This window comes from Podarcis vaucheri, assembly GCF_965113315.1.
Source record: "Podarcis vaucheri genome assembly, chromosome: 10".
NCBI lineage: Eukaryota > Metazoa > Chordata > Lepidosauria > Squamata > Lacertidae > Podarcis > Podarcis vaucheri.
In genome coordinates this window covers 27294337-27311881 of record NC_138748.1, presented here as the reverse complement: position 1 = coordinate 27311881, position 17545 = coordinate 27294337, and the positions used below count along the sequence as shown (strand labels likewise).

Below are 17545 nucleotides of genomic sequence, written 5' to 3'. Positions count from 1 at the left end.
CCCAGATGAATCTGAGCCAGCTATTTCTATTAATCCAGTGCATTTCCCTCCTTACCACTTAACTGAGATAACTGACCACAAAGTCAAGTTCTGCATATCTTTGGTGCACGTTGGATATCTCAATCTTTTCTGTTGACCATTAGGGAGCTTTCTTCCTGAGAATGCAATTACAATACAGTTATCCTTGATTTTTTGCCAAGGGGGCAAAAGTCTTTGTGTGCAGATGGCAGTAACTGGTGGTTGGCAGCGAAGATGATGAATGAGATTTATTCCTGGCACAGTGCAGCAGGTTTGGCAACATCACCATGGCAAACTATTCATTAGCTGGTTGTTTTTCTTCTTCTAAAGGTTGAAAAGGCACTTTTTTCTGCAGTGTGTTGTCATAAGAACTCTCTTTGCCATCCTCCAGCCACCTGGACTAAGTAGGCTAATTGTGTTGCAGAAGCAGCTCTTCCAGCCTCAACATCTTCGAGTTTAACACATACCAAGACCCACTTTGGGGCTTCTAAAACTGCTTTCCGTTAATATACCAGGCGGTATTTGTAGAGGTGTTGGGTGCCTGCAGTTAGAAATATGCATATTTGCTAAATCTTCCCATTGCCACACTTCTAACCCTGTTGGAGCAATGCTGTGAAAATTCATATAGCACAAAAGCAACCCCCCCATGTTACCGTTATGTGGTATTGTTGCCTATTTATTGTTGCAGCACTTAGCCAAAAATGCCTTCCTACTTATGCAGCCTTGCTTGCAAGCTGCAAAAGTGGGGTGGCGTTTTCAGGGTTTTGAGGTGAGGGTGGAGGAAGGTAAATACTTAAAATAGTTATAGCTGGGAAAATGGGGCTTTTGTGAACACAAGTGGTGGCTGTGGCTCTCCCCCCTTCACTTTTTAAAGTTAGTTGCTCTAGTATCAGAAGCAGTGATGGAGCTATGATCAGCAGCCTTGCGGACTGCCATATCCCTGCACGATGCCTCTGATTCATCATAATGTAGCATTATTTTAGTGATATTGGGATGAAGAGAAGATGGTGACCGCTGTCTTTTCTTCCCTCAATGCTAATAGAATGACAAAGAAAAGGTTGGTGAAGCTTTGAAAAGCATCTATGTAAAACAATTTATGATAATAGTTTTTCTTTTAATCTGTAAGTTGCCTTTTCTGCCAAGCAATTAACAAAATAAAAGTAATTTCCCACAGTTAATAAATTTCTTTTAAAATGTGCTGAATCTTGTATATCTATCTCTTTCTATCTATCATCTATCTATCTGTCTATCATCTATCTATGAGAAATGGAAGCTGTCTTTATATGTGAAATATACTTATTGAGGTGGCTGTTCCATGGAAGCATTGTACAATATCTTGCTGCATGAATCAGAGTTATCACATTAAGATTTACTGTACCATTTGAAGTGACCCCTAGAAGCTGCTTGCTGTGTTGTTGGATTTTCTCCACTCAGTCGTAGAAATCCATATGGTAGACTGCTCACATTTTACATCTATTTTTCATGCATAATGGGGTAGGCACAAAAGCCTGGAATGCTAGAGACTATTTGAAGTGGCTTCTGTACACGATCCATAAGCTCTAAGGCCTCGTTCCCATTCCTCAACTGGCATTGATTGCTCCCCCTGCCCCAAATATATTCCAAACCCACTTTTTAAATGTTCAGTTTTGTTCTCAGATGGGGGCACACCTCTGCACACATTAACTGCATTTTTGCCAGTACAACCAAGTCTTGAAGCTGGCAAGGCAACATTAGCCACAACCACACCAGAAATGGTAAGAAAGCTTCAGAAGAAGGAGCACAACAAACCACATTTTATGGTGAGCTTTGAAGAACAAAATGATGAAGTGCATCCAGTCATTTTGACAGAACTTCAGAGTTTGCTCATGGATGATCCCATTACCCCACATTTTTTGGGGTGGGGATCAGGATGCCAAAAATTAACTCATTACCGTTGCCACGGTGAGTGTCCATTCACTCTATAGCTTAAATCTGGATGTGAGAGGGGCGAAAGGATGAGAATGGCATCTTGTCCCTGCAATTGCCTCCAAAGCTGAGCAGGAACCCCGCTCCTTCCCAGGTGCAAAGTCAATGGCAAGCACAAATTTTGGCTGACCCCCTGCTTGTAACATGCCCATAACATGTAGAAGCCAATGCACAAGTTCTAGAGTCCAGGCTAATTGGTTGGTACTTTGCCCATTCCCAGGGAAAGTAGCAGGATGAAAGAAAAACCTCTTGGACCCATGCTTAGATGAAGTGTGGATAAGCCCAGAATATATTTGTCCCTAAAATGTATGCCTCAATCTTCAATGATCAATGAAATTCCCAGAGTGGCTTACGAGAGAGAGAGAGAGAGAGAGAGAGAGAGAGAGAGAGAGATGCAGCAGCAGCATATATTGTAAAAGAAATACATGCATTTGACTTCTTTTTTTTACATTTACCAAAGAAAACTTATTTCAATTTTTTATCTGGAGTATCTATGTCCACTGGATTTTGTAGTCCACCAGAACCATGGTGAGTGACTAGAACAACCGCAAACATTTAAAGATTATGCAGCAAGGCTATAAAAAACTGCATGGTCTTGCTTTTTGGAGTGACACATTGAGACAGAAGTGACACATCGAGATTGCTGAAGTGTAGAGGAAAGATAGCCTACATTTGCTTTCCGTGTCAATCAGTATGAACTAAGCAAACATTCATTGTGTTTTGGGGGAAAACCAACCTGCCACAATCTGGTTACGAAATAATAACATGCTGATTCGGGCTGTGAGTTGAAAAAACATTTTAGTCACACTAGTTTTATTATTATTATTGTACAGTCCATAAAATGTCGGCATTTTTATTTTAAAGTGTGTGTAATAGTGAACTGATGGGAAGCCATATTAAGACAGATAGAGATAGACATCTGCCTTATAATTAATCAATGTGGAAATTACTGTCATCATAGTGTAACCTTAAGCTTGTGTGGATATTATTGTTAACAATTGTGTATGGGTTCTCCAAAATCCATAGAACTCAATATATTATTATTATTATTATTATTATTATTATTATTATTATTATTATTTTATTTTATATACCCCTTCCATGCCAAAATGGCTTCTAAGTGGTTTCTTTACTTCTCTGTTTGGGATTTTTGATACTTTGTATGACTAATACGAATTGTTATTTAATTATTGTCAGCTAATGATTGTTAAAACAGTGAGAAGAGTTGCAGAACTTGGGTTGTGGTTTGAGCTAAATTAATAATAGGGAATTATCTGGAGTGCAGGGTGGAGAGAAATAAATCTAATAGGCCCATATTTTCCACGAAGGCATGGTTCCTAGCTTCCATGAGAAGAGATGGATTCCTGGAACGGGGCTTTCTTAGCTTCCCGCTTAATCTGATGTGCCTCCCCTAGTTCTGTTTGTGAACTTTCCAGAACAGAAAAGGAGTTTAAAGCAGGAAGGCGAAATAGGCAAAAGTCACAGAACCCCTTCACTTCCTTAAGTGAGTTGAAATGCTTTCTGGTTTGTGCAAGATACTGTTGGGTCCACACATAAGATAGTGGCATGTGCATTAGTGACTTAATAGGTTTCTTTTCATCCTATCAGTTTATCTTTTGAAGTCCATGACATTTAGAGTATATAATATTTTTTTGTTTGTGAGTTGTATTGCCCCTCTTCCCTAATTTCCCCTTGGATACTACTTAATGTAGAAGAAGAAGAGTTTGGATTTGATATCCCTCCTTTCACTCCCTTGTAGTATCAAATTAAGCAAACTTTTGAACTTCTATGAATTTTATTGCATTGAAATGTAGGCATTTCTTATATGGAAAGTTGTTGTTTGTCTTCATTAAAAATCGAATGAAAGTTACATTTCTGTTTTGCACTTTATTGGGAAATCTGGTTATTCACTGGTCTAATCTGTTGTTTAGATTATTCACTGATCTAATCTAATCTATTGAAATGCACTTCCGCACCATCATCCTTTGAAATGCATTCATAAATTTAATTGACCATTCTGTTTAATTTGATTACGTTGGCATGAAAACCTAAAGACGTCCCATTCATTCTCACTAATGGCTAAAGAATGAGAAATCTGCAGCCTTTAAAGTTTTTATTTCAGCACTAATTTGTTTTCAAAGTGTTTTACAACAAACTAAATATATTAAATAGCTTGCATTTCAGGTGCCCGTTGGTGCATATAGGTGGTGCTTGATTTCTGCTTAGAAGGTGGAATGTGGCATCTCTAGGGAGCCAGTTGAGCTGTGTAAAAACTATTAAATAGAATTGTGTGGAAGCAAACAAAGTCTTAAGAATCAGTGATACAACCCAGAATGTAAATAAGAATTTCAGAGAGAAGGGGAAGTAGGGCCAAAGCTCACTAAGGTTTACATGCTTACCAGGGAATAAGCGTCTGAATATAGAGTTGTACTATAAGAGTAGAAAGGGACCAAAATTTACATTTCTGCTAATTCTTTGCTGTCCTGTTTGCTGAGATTTATTGTTTGACAACATAAATTTCCAGGCTTGTGAGTTAGTGCACATGAATGAGCATCCAACTTGATGGCTGCATTTGTTTCTATTTGTGCCTATGAATACATGAAGTTTCCTTATACGTTTAGTCTGTCTACTCCAGTACTTTGACAGGCCGTTGCTCTGTAAGGCTGAGCTAGAGGTGTTTCCAGCCCCACAGCCCATAATCCTTTTAAGTGGGGATGTGGGGAACTGAACATAGAACCTTTGCTCTACCAATCCTGTTGTGTCTATTGAGCTATCGATCTTTCTCTGATTCACAGCCTCTCCCCAAAAGCCAGCAACTTGTGGTCATCACACAGTTTTCTATTTTTTTTTTTATAATAATTTTTATTACATTTTTTCCAAATTACAGAGAAAACAAAAAGAAAGGCAGAACAAAAGAAAAAAAGGAAAGGAGAACAGAAAATCTCAACCATTTCGACAACTTATTTCAAATTTCCATTGGACTTCCCCACATCTCCCACATGAATGCATTCTTGATAATAAAATTGTCAGCAAATTATACCCTTATTTCGTGTGTTTCTTTATATTTTCAGTTGCAATTTAAGTTTAAATCTCTTATTCTCCAATTACTCTAAAAATATAGCATAATATCCTTTTTACCCGTTTAAACTTTGATTCTTTCATGAGTGTTATCAGTTTCATAAATAATTAAATTTCATTGCTGGGGCTAACGTTCCAAATCATACGACGTCTTATGTTTCATACAACTTATAATACTTCTGCAAATAGTCTTTAAATTTTTTCCAGTCCTCCTCCATTGCCTCTTCTCCCAAGTCTCGGATCCTTGCAGTCATCTCGGCCAGTTCCATGTAGTTCATCAGTTGCGTCTGCCAGTCCTCCAGTGTGGGCAAATCTTGGATCTTCCAATGCTTAGCGATAAGAATTCTTGCTGCTGTTGTAGCATACATAAAAAAAGTTCTATCCTTTTTTAACACCTTCTGGCCGACAATGCCCAGAAGGAAGGCCTCTGGTTTCTTGGGGAAGGTGTACTTGAACACCTTTTTTAACTCGTTATAAATCATTTCCCAGAAGGCCTTCAATCTTGGACAAGTCCACCAGAGGTGAAAGAATGTCCCTTCAGCCTCCTTACATTTCCAACATTTATTGTCAGACAAATGGTATATCTTAGCAAGCTTAACTGGGGTCATGTACCACCGGTATACCATTTTCATAATGTTTTCTTTCAAGGCATTACATGCCGTAAATTTCATACCGGTGGTCCATAACCTTTCCCAGTCTTCAGACATAATATTGTAACCAATGTCTTGAGCCCATTTTATCATGGCTGACTTAACTGTCTCATCCTGAGTGTTCCATTTAAGCAGCAAGTTGTACATTCTCGATAATACCTTGGTCTTTGGTTCTAGCAACTCTGTCTCAAGTTTCGATTTTTCCACCTGGAATCCTATTTTTTTATCTAGCTTAAAAACCTCATTAATTTGGGCATAGTGTAGCCAATTTTGCACCTTATCCTTTAGTTTTTCAAAGCTCTGCAACCTCCAATTACCTCCAATGTTTTCTATTATTTCCCAATATTTCGGCCAATGTGCCTCCATATTGGCTGTTTTCCGAGCTTTGGCCTCTATTGGTGAGATCCACCTCGGAGTTTTACTTTCCAATAAGTCTTTGTATTTTTTCCAGACCATATATATTGCTTTCCTGACAATATGGTTTTTGAACATTCCATATGTTTTCCCCTTGTCATACCACAAATACGCATGCCAACCTAACGAATTGTTAAAGCCTTCCAGATCTAGGACATCAGTGTTTTCCAATAAGATCCAATCTTTCATCCAGCAGAAGGCCGCAGCTTCATAATATAACCTTAAGTCCGGCAGGGCAAACCCCCCTCTCTCCTTTGCATCAGTTAGTATTTTAAACTTTATTCGGGGCTTTTTGCCCTGCCAGACAAACCTAGAAATATCCCTCTGCCACTTTCCAAAACATTCCACTCTGTCCACGACCTGCAAGGCTTGAAACAGAAACAACATTTTTGGCAAAACGTTCATTTTTATAACTGCAATTCGGCCTAACAAGGATAATTTCAATCTTGACCAAATTTCAAAATCTTTTTTAACCTCTGACCAGCATTTTTCATAATTATCTTTAAATAGATTCAAATTCTTAGAAGACAGATTGACCCCCAGGTATTTCACTTTTTTAACAATGTTTAGTTCTGTTTCCTTCTGAAACCCCTCTGTTTCAATAACCGTCAAATTTTTCCCTAACACCTTAGTTTTTTGTTTGTTCAACTTAAAACCCGCCACCCGACCAAATTTCTGAATCAATTCCAAAACTCTTTTTGTACTAGGTTCTGGCTCCTGTAATGTTAAAACCAAGTCGTCTGCAAATGCTTTCAATTTATATTGTTTCGCTCCGACCCGTATTCCTTGTACCTGCCGATCCTCCCTTATCATATTCAGCAAAACCTCCAGGACCGAAATAAACAACAGAGGGGATAGGGGGCACCCCTGGCGTGTTCCTTTTTCAATATGAAGTTCTTCTGTCACCACATTGTTCACTATCAACTTAGCTTTTTGTTCTGAATAGATTGCCTCTATTCCATTCTCAAACCCCCTTCCCACTCCCATCCCTTCCAAATTTTTCTTCATAAATTTCCAAGAAATGTTGTCAAAGGCCTTCTCCGCATCAATAAAAATTAGCACTGCTTTGGTGTTAATATTTGTTTGTAAAAGTTCCAGAATATCGATAATGTTCCTGGTGTTGTCAAACAAATGTCTACCTGGGAGAAAGCCTGCTTGGTCCTTATGAATTACTTCATTTAGTACTTTTTTAAATCTATTAGCTAAAACATCCGCAAATATTTTGTAATCCACGTTTAGGAGTGAGATGGGTCGGTAGTTCTTAAGTTGAGTCTTTTCAGTTTCCACTTTAGGTATCAGTGTGATGAATGCTTCTTTCCACGTATCTGGTGCCCTCCCTCCCCCCATAATCTGGTTACAAACCTCCATTAATGGTTGTGTCAAGTAGTCTTTTAAGGTCTTATAGTATTTGGAGGTGAGTCCATCAGGACCTGGAGATTTGCCTAGCTGCATATTCTGAATGGCATCCTCAATTTCCTGTTGTGTTATTTTACAGTTCAAGATTGATCTCTTTTCTTGTGATAATTCTGGAAGGCCGTTTTCTTTCAAAAATTGTTCTATCTCAGTCGCATCCTCGGATCCTTGTGTATACAGTTTTTTAAAATATTTCTGGAAACACTTTCTAATTTCTCCCGGTTTCTGAATGTTCTTTCCTTCAACTTCTAGATTGGTAACGTAATTTAATTTTTGTCTCTTTTTCAACTGCCAAGCTAGCAGTTTCCCACATTTATTCGCCGACTCAAAAGATCTTTGTTTCATTTGTTTAATCTTCCATTCCACTTCTTGATTAATCAGTTTCGCATATTGTGACTGGTGGTATTTAATTTCTCTTAAAGTCTCCTTTGATTTTGGGTTTAATCTTAATTTTTTCTCACCATCTCTTATCTTCTCCAATATCTTATCCTTTTTACCATTCCAGAACTTTTTCTTGATCGTATTCTGTTGTATCAGGAACCCTCTCATAACAGCTTTACTCGCGTCCCAGATTATTCTTTTTTCCACCGAGGTATTCAAGTTAATTTCAAAATAGTCCTTTAAAGCTTTTTGGGCCTTCTTTACAATCTCTTGATCTCTTAACAGGTTGTCATTCATTTTCCATCTGAAGGAATCGGCAGTAGTAAGTCTCATTTCCATTTTCAGGGCGTTATGGTCGGAGCATGTCTTTGGGCAGATTTCTATTTTTATAGTCTTAGGTGCCAGCCCTCTAGTTGTCCAAATTTGGTCGATTCTTGTCCATGACAGATGGGCCTCAGAAAAGAAAGTTCCTTCTTTACCAAGGGGGTTTCTCGTCCTCCATAAATCAATTAAATCCATATTGTCAGTTAATTCAAAAAAGGTTTTTGGTAGTCTTCCATCTTTGGTCAAATTCTGGTTCTGTGACTTATCCATAAAAGTAGAGACAACCCCATTCATATCTCCCATCATAATGATGTTAGAATAGTCCAGATAGTCCAGTAATGTCTCATGCAGCTTCTTGTAAAATTCTGATTTCCCCTCATTTGGTGCGTAGATTCCTAATATCAAGATTTTCTCTCCTTGGGTCGATATTTCAATAGCCAGGATTCTTCCTTGTTCATCTTTAAACAAAAATTTTGGTGAAAGGTTCTCCTTGGCGTAGATCACCACGCCTCTCTTTTTAACTCTGTCTGATGAAATAAATTCTTGGCCTAATCTTTTATTTATTAACACCTTCTTGTGTAACCTGGTCACATGAGTTTCTTGCAAACAAATTATGTCCAAATTCTCTTTCTTTAGAATATGGAAGATCCTTTTGCGTTTTTCTGGGGAATTCGCGCCATTAATATTCCAACTATACAGCTGCAGAGACATCCTGTATCGATCTGTTGTTACTCTTTATTGGGTGTCTTCTTTTTTGTCCGGGTCCGAAGGTGGTGGCTCTTTCCCAGACTCTGGTGGTGGCCAAATAGCTGCTGCTCCTTTCTGCAAGTCTTCTCCGTTGTCGTGTAGGAACTTCTGGCTGTCCTCTTTCGTTTTGATTTTTATCTTCTTTCCTTTGTATTTGAATGAAAGGCCTTGTGGAAACTCCCACCTGTATGGTATTCCGTTACCTCTCAAAAGTCCGGCTAGGTCAGTATAGTTAGATCTGAGATCCAGTAGTTGCTTAGGGATGTCCTTGTAGATTTGTGCTCTTCTGTCCTGTATCACAAGTGCTTTGTTAAAATGTAAGTCAAGTAGCTTGTCTCTCTCCTGTTTAGTCCTTAGGATGATCAAACAGTCTCTAGGCCTGTCTTTTCCAACGGCTCTTCCCAATCTAAATGCAGTTGTTATTTTAAAATCTGTGTCTTCATTAATACCCCAGAATTTAGAGAATTCTGCTGTTAGAAAACCTATCAAGTCCTCTTTCTCAATCTCTGGGATAGAGCGTAATCTCAGATTATTTTCCTTGTTTCGCAGTTCCACCAAAGACAGGTAGGCCTGCTGGTCAGTAATATGTTTGTGGAGCGGTCTTACCTCTCCTTTCAGTTCCTCCACTCCTTTTGCTGCGGCCTCTGCTTTTTGGTTCGCAGCCTCCGCCAATTTTCGATTTTCAGATGTTACGTCGTTTAGATTTCCAATGTCTTGTGAGTGCTTAGCCACCTGTTCTGAAAGTTTGGTAATTGAGGATGTGGCTAAATCAATTTTTGCAGTTTGGTCATCCACTTTTTTGTTCAAAATTGCAAATTGTTGTAACATTTCCTCTAACAAAGTGTTAGACCCTCCAGATGCCATATCCTCATCTGTTAATTGTTCAGCTTCTTCAGCTGGAATTGTTGGCGAGGGTGCAGTCTGCAAGACGGCAGGGACTGAAGATCTGCGTCCCTGAGAAAATAGGGTTGTTTGTGTCAGTTTGCCTTTCCCTGCCTTCGACGCAGCTCTTGTTTTTACTCTGTCGCTCATTCCCCACCTGTCTATGGATTCAAGGTCAAGCTGTCAAAAATTTCATGGGAAAGGCAGGCCTTGGAGTAAACAACCAAACCACAGAGAGACAAAGCAAAGTTGGTTCTCAGGAAATTGTAAGTCCCAAACTCCACTAGAGGGAGTAATGTTACAGTTCAGGGAGGAAGAAACAAAATTTCAGTCGCCATTAAAGTTCCTGCCATTAAGTAAATTAACAATAGTTTTCTAAAAGTGATAAATTAATGACCAGCCATAGCAATAGAAAGCACTGCATGATCTACGCATAAAACAAGGCTGAGATTAAGGAGACCTGCTTGTTAGTATCTGAAATATGAAGGCCAATATCCATGGCTATTCCTTCCAGTCTCAAGAGTTAAGTTTCGTTCTACCTTATTGTAATTCTGCCTTCCAGAAGAATAAGAGTTACAATTTGCCAGAGTTTTCTGCAGCACAATTTTTGTGGTAATTATTAACAGCTTATACAACAGCTTATACAACAGCCAATCCATTGAAAGCTCTAAAGCACTCCATCTGTCCACAGCTCAGTTCATGACCACCAAAGTCCATTTGAAAGCCCATGTTGTGTATGGGGGTTGTCCTTCAGTTTTTTATTAGCAAGTGTAATGGGGCAGAAGGGTGCGGGAGAAGAAAAACTTGTTGTTGTTGTCGTCGTCATTTAAACAAGAATCAATGGCAGGCTGACATTATCAATAAGAATATTCCATCAATCCTGTTTTAAATTAATAGTCCAAATTGGTGTCTAGACGAAAGTTCAAATGAAGAAAGGGCAGTGAGATCATACAGCCTTGTATTATGTACTGAAGTTCTCACCCTGGGCCAGCAGGGGGATACTGTAGATAGTTTTACTCAGGTCCACATATGCAAATAAGGGATCGAAAGTGATGTTCAGTGATTGGATAGTTACAGAAAGTTGTTACAGTTACGTTGTACTGGAGCTCTATATAAGCAGGCTGGCTGAACCCTTCAGTTCAGTTCTGTTCTGACCTGTGAATAAACAAGAGCTGTTTGGAGAATCGCTGTGTCGTCTGATATGTTCACCCACAACTTAACACCTTGCAATATAAATCTTTTTGCCACCATAATGTCAGGGACTGGGCAGAGGAGGAATGGTGGAGACTGCCTCCACAACCTGACCCTTTCAGGGAGGAGCAAGAGGAAGACAGTATAGATTCACAACAGTGGTTTGCAGGAGGTCACAGCTCATGGGCAAATGAGGGGGAAAGTTGGGAAATAATAGGAGAGGAGGAGGAAGCGAGGCGACTGCTGATAGACACAGTGTCATTGGAAAGCTTTCCAGACCCCACCCCCAGAACCTGGCGAGCCTTGAAAGTTGGAGAGCAGAGAGCTCAAAGACAGAGGGCATGTAGCAGCACCCGCAGAGATGATGAGAATGACGAATAAGGAAGTGGGAGAGAAGGGGGGTGCAATTCACTTAGGACAACGCCATTACCCAAGAGGCTGGGTTCTATAGTCTCTGTAAACACTGAATTAAAAAAAGGACAGTAAGAAACCTTTCCTTGTCTTTATACTTTTCTGGGCAACCAGCTGGGAGCTGCTGACACATAAGGGCTCTCAGGATCCACTTAAGTTGTCCATCTGTTTGTCCCCACCACAGGTATATAGTTTACGAGTGCATGGACATCCATGCAAGGGTGTGTGTGTGGAGGTGTATCTGGGTCGCCTTAAGGATGCTGTTAGGCGTGTGCTTTTGACAGTAGAGAATTACTATCAGGCATGTGCCTGCTCTGGCTGGGGTGTGTGAGAGAACAGGATGCTGGACTAGATGGGTCATTGGCCTGATCCAGCAGGCCCCTCATATGTTCTGGAATAGGCATTTTCAACATTACATTACCAACAACTTTGTGAATCAAACAATACCTTCTTGTTGAGGTGCCACGAAGTATAGTATACTCTAAACACCCGCTTTTGTTGGGTCAATCTCATTTTTAAATTTAAAGAAACCCTGCATATGGATGCTAAAGGAACTTTCCATTGATGGAGATTAATGGAACACTCTAAATCTCTGTTTCCATTCACCTCTAAGTTCCTGAACATTCAATTTACAGCATTCCAATAAACATTTATAAACAGCTATTAATGGGTTTAGTTTTCTGCGAATATCCATTTATTTCCTCCAGCAGCACAGGAGATGCTGAGGCACTCAAAGCCAACAGTCCAAAAATAGACTCTAAAACTGCTCTAGTTGAAGACGCTAGCATTCAGCAGTAGTGGATAAGTGGTACCTAAACTGCAAAACTGCAAATGGCAAAAATTCTCCATCTGATCCTATTAACTGATCTAATGTATAAATCCCACCATCAACCCATGTCTTCCACAAAAAGGACTGTGCCTCTATTTTCAGGTCTTGATTACGCAATAAAGTTAATTTATCATGAGCATGTTAATCAAAATGTAACTGACAAGACATTATATGTCAAGTCCGTGTTGCGGAAACAAAATGTTAGTATATTCTATTTTAGAAATGTTGTTAGCTGGACTTCAAATTCAAGTTCTGAGGCCGTCCAAGTCTTTCTAAGCACTTAGGGGCCAAGTCCTAAACTCTGCCAGTCTGCTTGAATAAATAATCTTGTTTTCAGGTCCTTCCATAATGATATTCCATCCTGAATATTCTGCATCCATCACACTTCCCAAGAAACCGGCTGTCCTGCTTCCTTATATTGTTTAAAAGAGAAGTTAGCATATGTTAGTTTGTTTGTTTTGCAGAAATACTGGATCCCTGAACTGGAAGCTTTTTCCTGTAAGCTACCAATTCCTTTCAGTTGGTATATCATGGTATTCTGTGTCATTAACATTCACCTTGAACTAGAGACAATATTGATACTGTCTGAATATGTTTGATTTTCCACTCTCGGCATTGTTCATCATATTGAGCGTGCATCCCATAAGTCTAATACAGAACAAAATAATACTTGGCCTAGCAAAGCATCATCTGCAACAAAATATTTCAAAACTGTTATTGGGAGAAAACTTTTTTTTTTAATCGATGGATAGCAAACAGAGGTTTTACATCTCTCCAGCAAGAAGCTTATTGGCATGTGAAGAATTTGCAATGCCTCCCCTCTCATTTCCCAAAATACGTGGTCAGTTGAGTGAGGAAGAAACACAGATGATAAATTTTCACATGAAAGATGGTAAACATGTAAAAGTAACAGGATTGGCGGGACTGCACCAGAGAGCCTTATTGGGTAGTGTGATTAGACTCTGTCCAGGGAGGCCTGTCCTATTACAGTGGTACCTTGGTAGTCGAACGGCTTAGTTGTCGAACAAATCGGTTCCCAAACTTCACAAACCCGGAAGTGAGTGATCCGGTTTAAGAACGTTCTTTGCAAGCCGAACATCTGGCGCTGCTTCCGCACCTTGGTTTTCGAACCGTTCCTTATACCTGATGATGATGATGAACTTTCTGTTTCAGAAAGCTTTGGGGTTGCTTGGTTGACTTCTCACTGCCTTTATTCTGTTTTGGTTTACAGCTTTTAGTTTTTGCGGCCTGCTGTTTTTAATCTCATCCTTTTTGTTGTCCGTTATATGTTATTTTGTGTATTGTTAGTTGCCTTGAGCAAAATGCATTTGGAAAGCTGGGTTATATTTTAAATTATATTTTAAGAAATTAAATGTTTCTTTACAGGCTGACACACTTATCCCCTCCCCGCTTTGAAAAACACATGTGCCGACATTTTCCAGAATGAAATGTTTTCTGCGGTACTTCTTGAAATAACTCCAGTTCTTAGACTATCAGGAAATATGTTTGCAGTACATTCATCTGCATTAGAGCTGAAATTTTCAGCTAAGACCAATAATAAGATGGTATCAGTATGCCTGGGGGATAAAAAGTACAAGAAATCTGTAAGGTGGGGGGAAACCCTAAGGCAGAGCTTTTCAAACTTTCAAGTTGGTGACATACTTTTTGGACGTGCATCATTTTGTGACACAGTAATTCAGTTTTACTAGCAAACCGGAGGTTAAATTAACCCCTTTGCACCCCTAGGAGGAATGCGAGGAGTGTTCATGCGACACACCTACACACTGCAGCTGGCACACTAACGTGTCACAACACATAGTTTGGAAAGCTCTGCCCTAAGGGAAACCCTACCCACCACACACACACACACACACACACACACACCTCAATCGAATGAAGACTGACAAATGGACACAGAATGCTGAGTGTCTTTTGGGGGGGTTGGGGGTTGGAATGGAGTCGCTTGGAAAAGGGCATGGCTGGCTGTCTAGAACCCTAAGCAGGAGCACTCCATACTGCCAACTTCCTTCTGCAGGTAACACTATTCTCTGAACGCTTTTCTTCTGATCATATTGTCTTTGTTGCCTGCAGCCAGCCACATGAGGCCAAACATACAATGTTCCTTCCCCAAAATAGCTGTTGTGTTCTGAGCAATAAGGAATTATAAGGTATCTCAGCCTAGGAAGCAAGATAAGTCCTTCCCTTAGCACAGAAGACCTTTCCGATGACACCTACAGTGCAGACGGCCTCTTAAGTTGATGCGTTTCTGCTTTTAAAGAAATTGTGCAAAGTAAATAAATGAATGTCATCACCGCTGTCAACATCTTGTTTCCACAGCTCATCATGTTAAAACTGGAACTTGTGAAGTGGTGGCTCTCCACCGATGTTGTAATAAGAACAAGATAGAAGAAAGATCGCAGACCGTCAAGTGCTCCTGCTTCCCCGGGCAGGTAGCAGGTACCACACGAGCAGCTCCTTCTTGCGTTGATGGTGCGGCACATTCTGTGGTTTGTTCTTCCCTCTCGAGTCATGCTCTGCCGAGTTCTTTAAGCAATTGCCTTTCATTTAATCCTGCCAATATTTATAGTGATAAGGAGGATATTGAGAGTTCTTTGGAGGTATATATATATATATACCCAAGGTGAACAATAGCTGGAGATTTGAAAGTGAATTACCAAGCCTGGCTGTGAAATGAAACCTCTAGGGAAACACAACTTGATGTAAAACTCCGAGCGCCCATACGGCTGTATCAAGTTCGCTCATTTTAATATCTGCTGCTAAAGCTACATCAGCGTATTTGCTCCTTGAGCTGCTGTTTCACATTTCCTTTATATTATTTTTGCCACAAAGAAGAAAAATCAAGGCAAAGAGTGATGCCAGCTCTCTCTCTTTTTTTTAAGGAAGTCATTTTAACATGAGAGCAGCACAAAGAAATAAATGCTTTCTTTACATTCAGTAGAGAGATTTTTAGATGGTCCATGTTCCTTTGCCTGCTCTGCAAAAAGCTTGTGTTTTCGTGGTGCTGCAATGTCAGCTATCACAGAAACAGTAACTATATCATCTTTTGAGAATACATTTATTCCAGACACATTAGACCTGAATGTTCAAGTGTTAAGAAATATAGGCCGAAAACATAGAATATAATGAATCTTTTAACATGAGAGCAGCTCAGTGAACCTGAGAAATGCGAATTCTGAAAGACATTTAAATAGATGTGAGAGGCTTTTAAGCCATTCCAAAGAGAGACATGTTGAAAATAAGCCAAACATTTCATAATTCTGGGTCAGTTTGTTGTTGTTGGTTAATGTCATTCTGATTGCTGTTCAAATTCACATATATGCAATTTTCATTTTGATTTCATTATGCAGATATTTATTTATTGTTAAAACAATATTGCCCTGACAATATTTCCATGGAATAAGTTAAAAATAGCACCAATATATAAAAAACAACAGCATGCCTTTCGTCTTCTTCTTCTTCTTCTTCTTCTTCTTCTTCTTCTTCTTCTTCTCTAGCTTCAATAGTGGAACAAAAATGGTGGTGCCACATGCAGCCATGTCTTGAAGGGGAAGAATGCAAAGTTCTTCCAGATCGAAAAGGATGGAGTTGTTCTTCCGGCAATAAAGTGAAAACAACAAGGGTAAGTACCTTGACACCTGTCTGGCAGCTGTTGCATCACCAGTAAAGAGGACAGAGATCTGCATATAAAATGCATCTGTAACCTGACTTCAACTCAGTCCAAGTCAGTATGTCTCAGGGTCAGAAATGATGGGAGCTGTAGTCTTAATAGCTTATGGCAGGAACCATTTTGGCTATACCTGATATATATGCATTTAGAATTAATGATGAATTTAAATACGAGCACCATATTTGGGAAGACCAGGTGAGACTTGTGCACCTGCTCAGTCAGCTGTCCAGTTGTCAACTTTTGATGGGCAACTTCAACACCCCTGCTCTCACTTCTTACAGTTCTTACGTTACCTGTCTGAAATTAAGCCCAGAACTCTGCAAATCCTAAAAGGCATTCTGTTTTAATATCAGCTCAGTTTCCACAGATTAATCCATATCACTAACTTTTTTTAGAAAAAGTTTTTTCAAGAGATTCCTGTTGCTCCTCTCCCCTGCCACGTCAGTTCAAATTAAATTGTGGGGGGTGGAAGAAGTAAACCATGCCTTTAATGTATGTATGACTATAGAACAGCTTATGATAGAAATTCCTTTGCCTCTATTCAATTAATTTATCAATTGCAAATCCATTCAAGACTTCTTCCGCAATAAATAGCATATAAAACATATAGATCCTCTAGATTTTTAAAATAACTTCACCCACAATCTTCAGAAATCCTAATTCAAACCCAGAACAAGTGATTTGGAAACTGCACTAAGAGTCAGCAATATATCAAATATGAATAACCTGTTTTGGCTTGTAAGAAGAAGATAATCCATAGATGTTCATGTATAACATAAGAATAACTCTAGTCAAAGGACCTGTTTGTCCTTGGTTCCATAGTCCCCAAAGAACTAAAGTTCATAAATATATTTTAAGATCTTGTTGATCTCATGCTTCAAATCTGAAAGAATTTAATAGGGATGTGCATAAAAAATCAATACTGTAGTACAAGAATAGTGCCTTATAGCTTCCTTTTGATTAGAGTCTCTTTTGTTTCACAGATGTTTTGGTGTTGTGCAACAGAATAGCAGTATTCAAAGGCAATGGACATTTAGACTGATTTAAATGCAGATCTGCTTCTGTGAAGGACTTATCAAAAGAAATAGAAAGGACTAGATCAAAGGCGCCCCAGCCGCTCCGAAAGACATTCCTGTGCTGTGGCATTTGAAAGCATTGCTCAGATTGTACTACAGCTAATACATCTTGCACATCTGGTTTTCATACGACAGGCAGCACCCAAAATTAAGTTGCTGGCCAACATAAGATGCACTCCACCATGTCTACCAGCCCCATTTTATTTGTGTCCTTATTTTTAGCTATTTTTTTAATGAGAGGGAGAAGAAGGGGCAAGTCAGAAAGATGGCATTGACAGTGGCCAGAGATAAGGGAAAGCTGGAGGCAGAGACAGTGGTTGAGCAAGAGAAGCAGGAAAACAGACGTACAGTAGATAGTTAAAGAAAAATGAAGAACACCCCGTTGCAGTTAAAGGCTGGCCCCTATCTAAAAAGTTGGGTCCTGTGCTTTCTAAGCGGCTGCTTTAGAACACCCCCCCCCCCGACAGCATTTTACAAG

General features: G+C 39.5%; 1 protein-coding gene across 3 annotated transcripts in view; it reads left to right on the top strand.

Moving 5' to 3' along the window:
* The window catches only part of TAFA2 (TAFA chemokine like family member 2), a 147268-nt gene that overhangs the window by 104113 nt on the left and 25610 nt on the right, over window positions 1–17545 (top strand). For all 3 annotated transcript variants that reach the window (XR_014223835.1, XR_014223836.1, XM_082239922.1), the window contains exons 3-4: window positions 14641–14793; window positions 15819–15943. Coding sequence is in view for 1 of the 3 variants with exons in the window: in XM_082239922.1 (XP_082096048.1) it covers window positions 14641–14793; window positions 15819–15943 (278 nt within the window). In the remaining 2 variants the exon portion in view is untranslated. The remainder of the gene's footprint in view (window positions 1–14640; window positions 14794–15818; window positions 15944–17545) is intronic.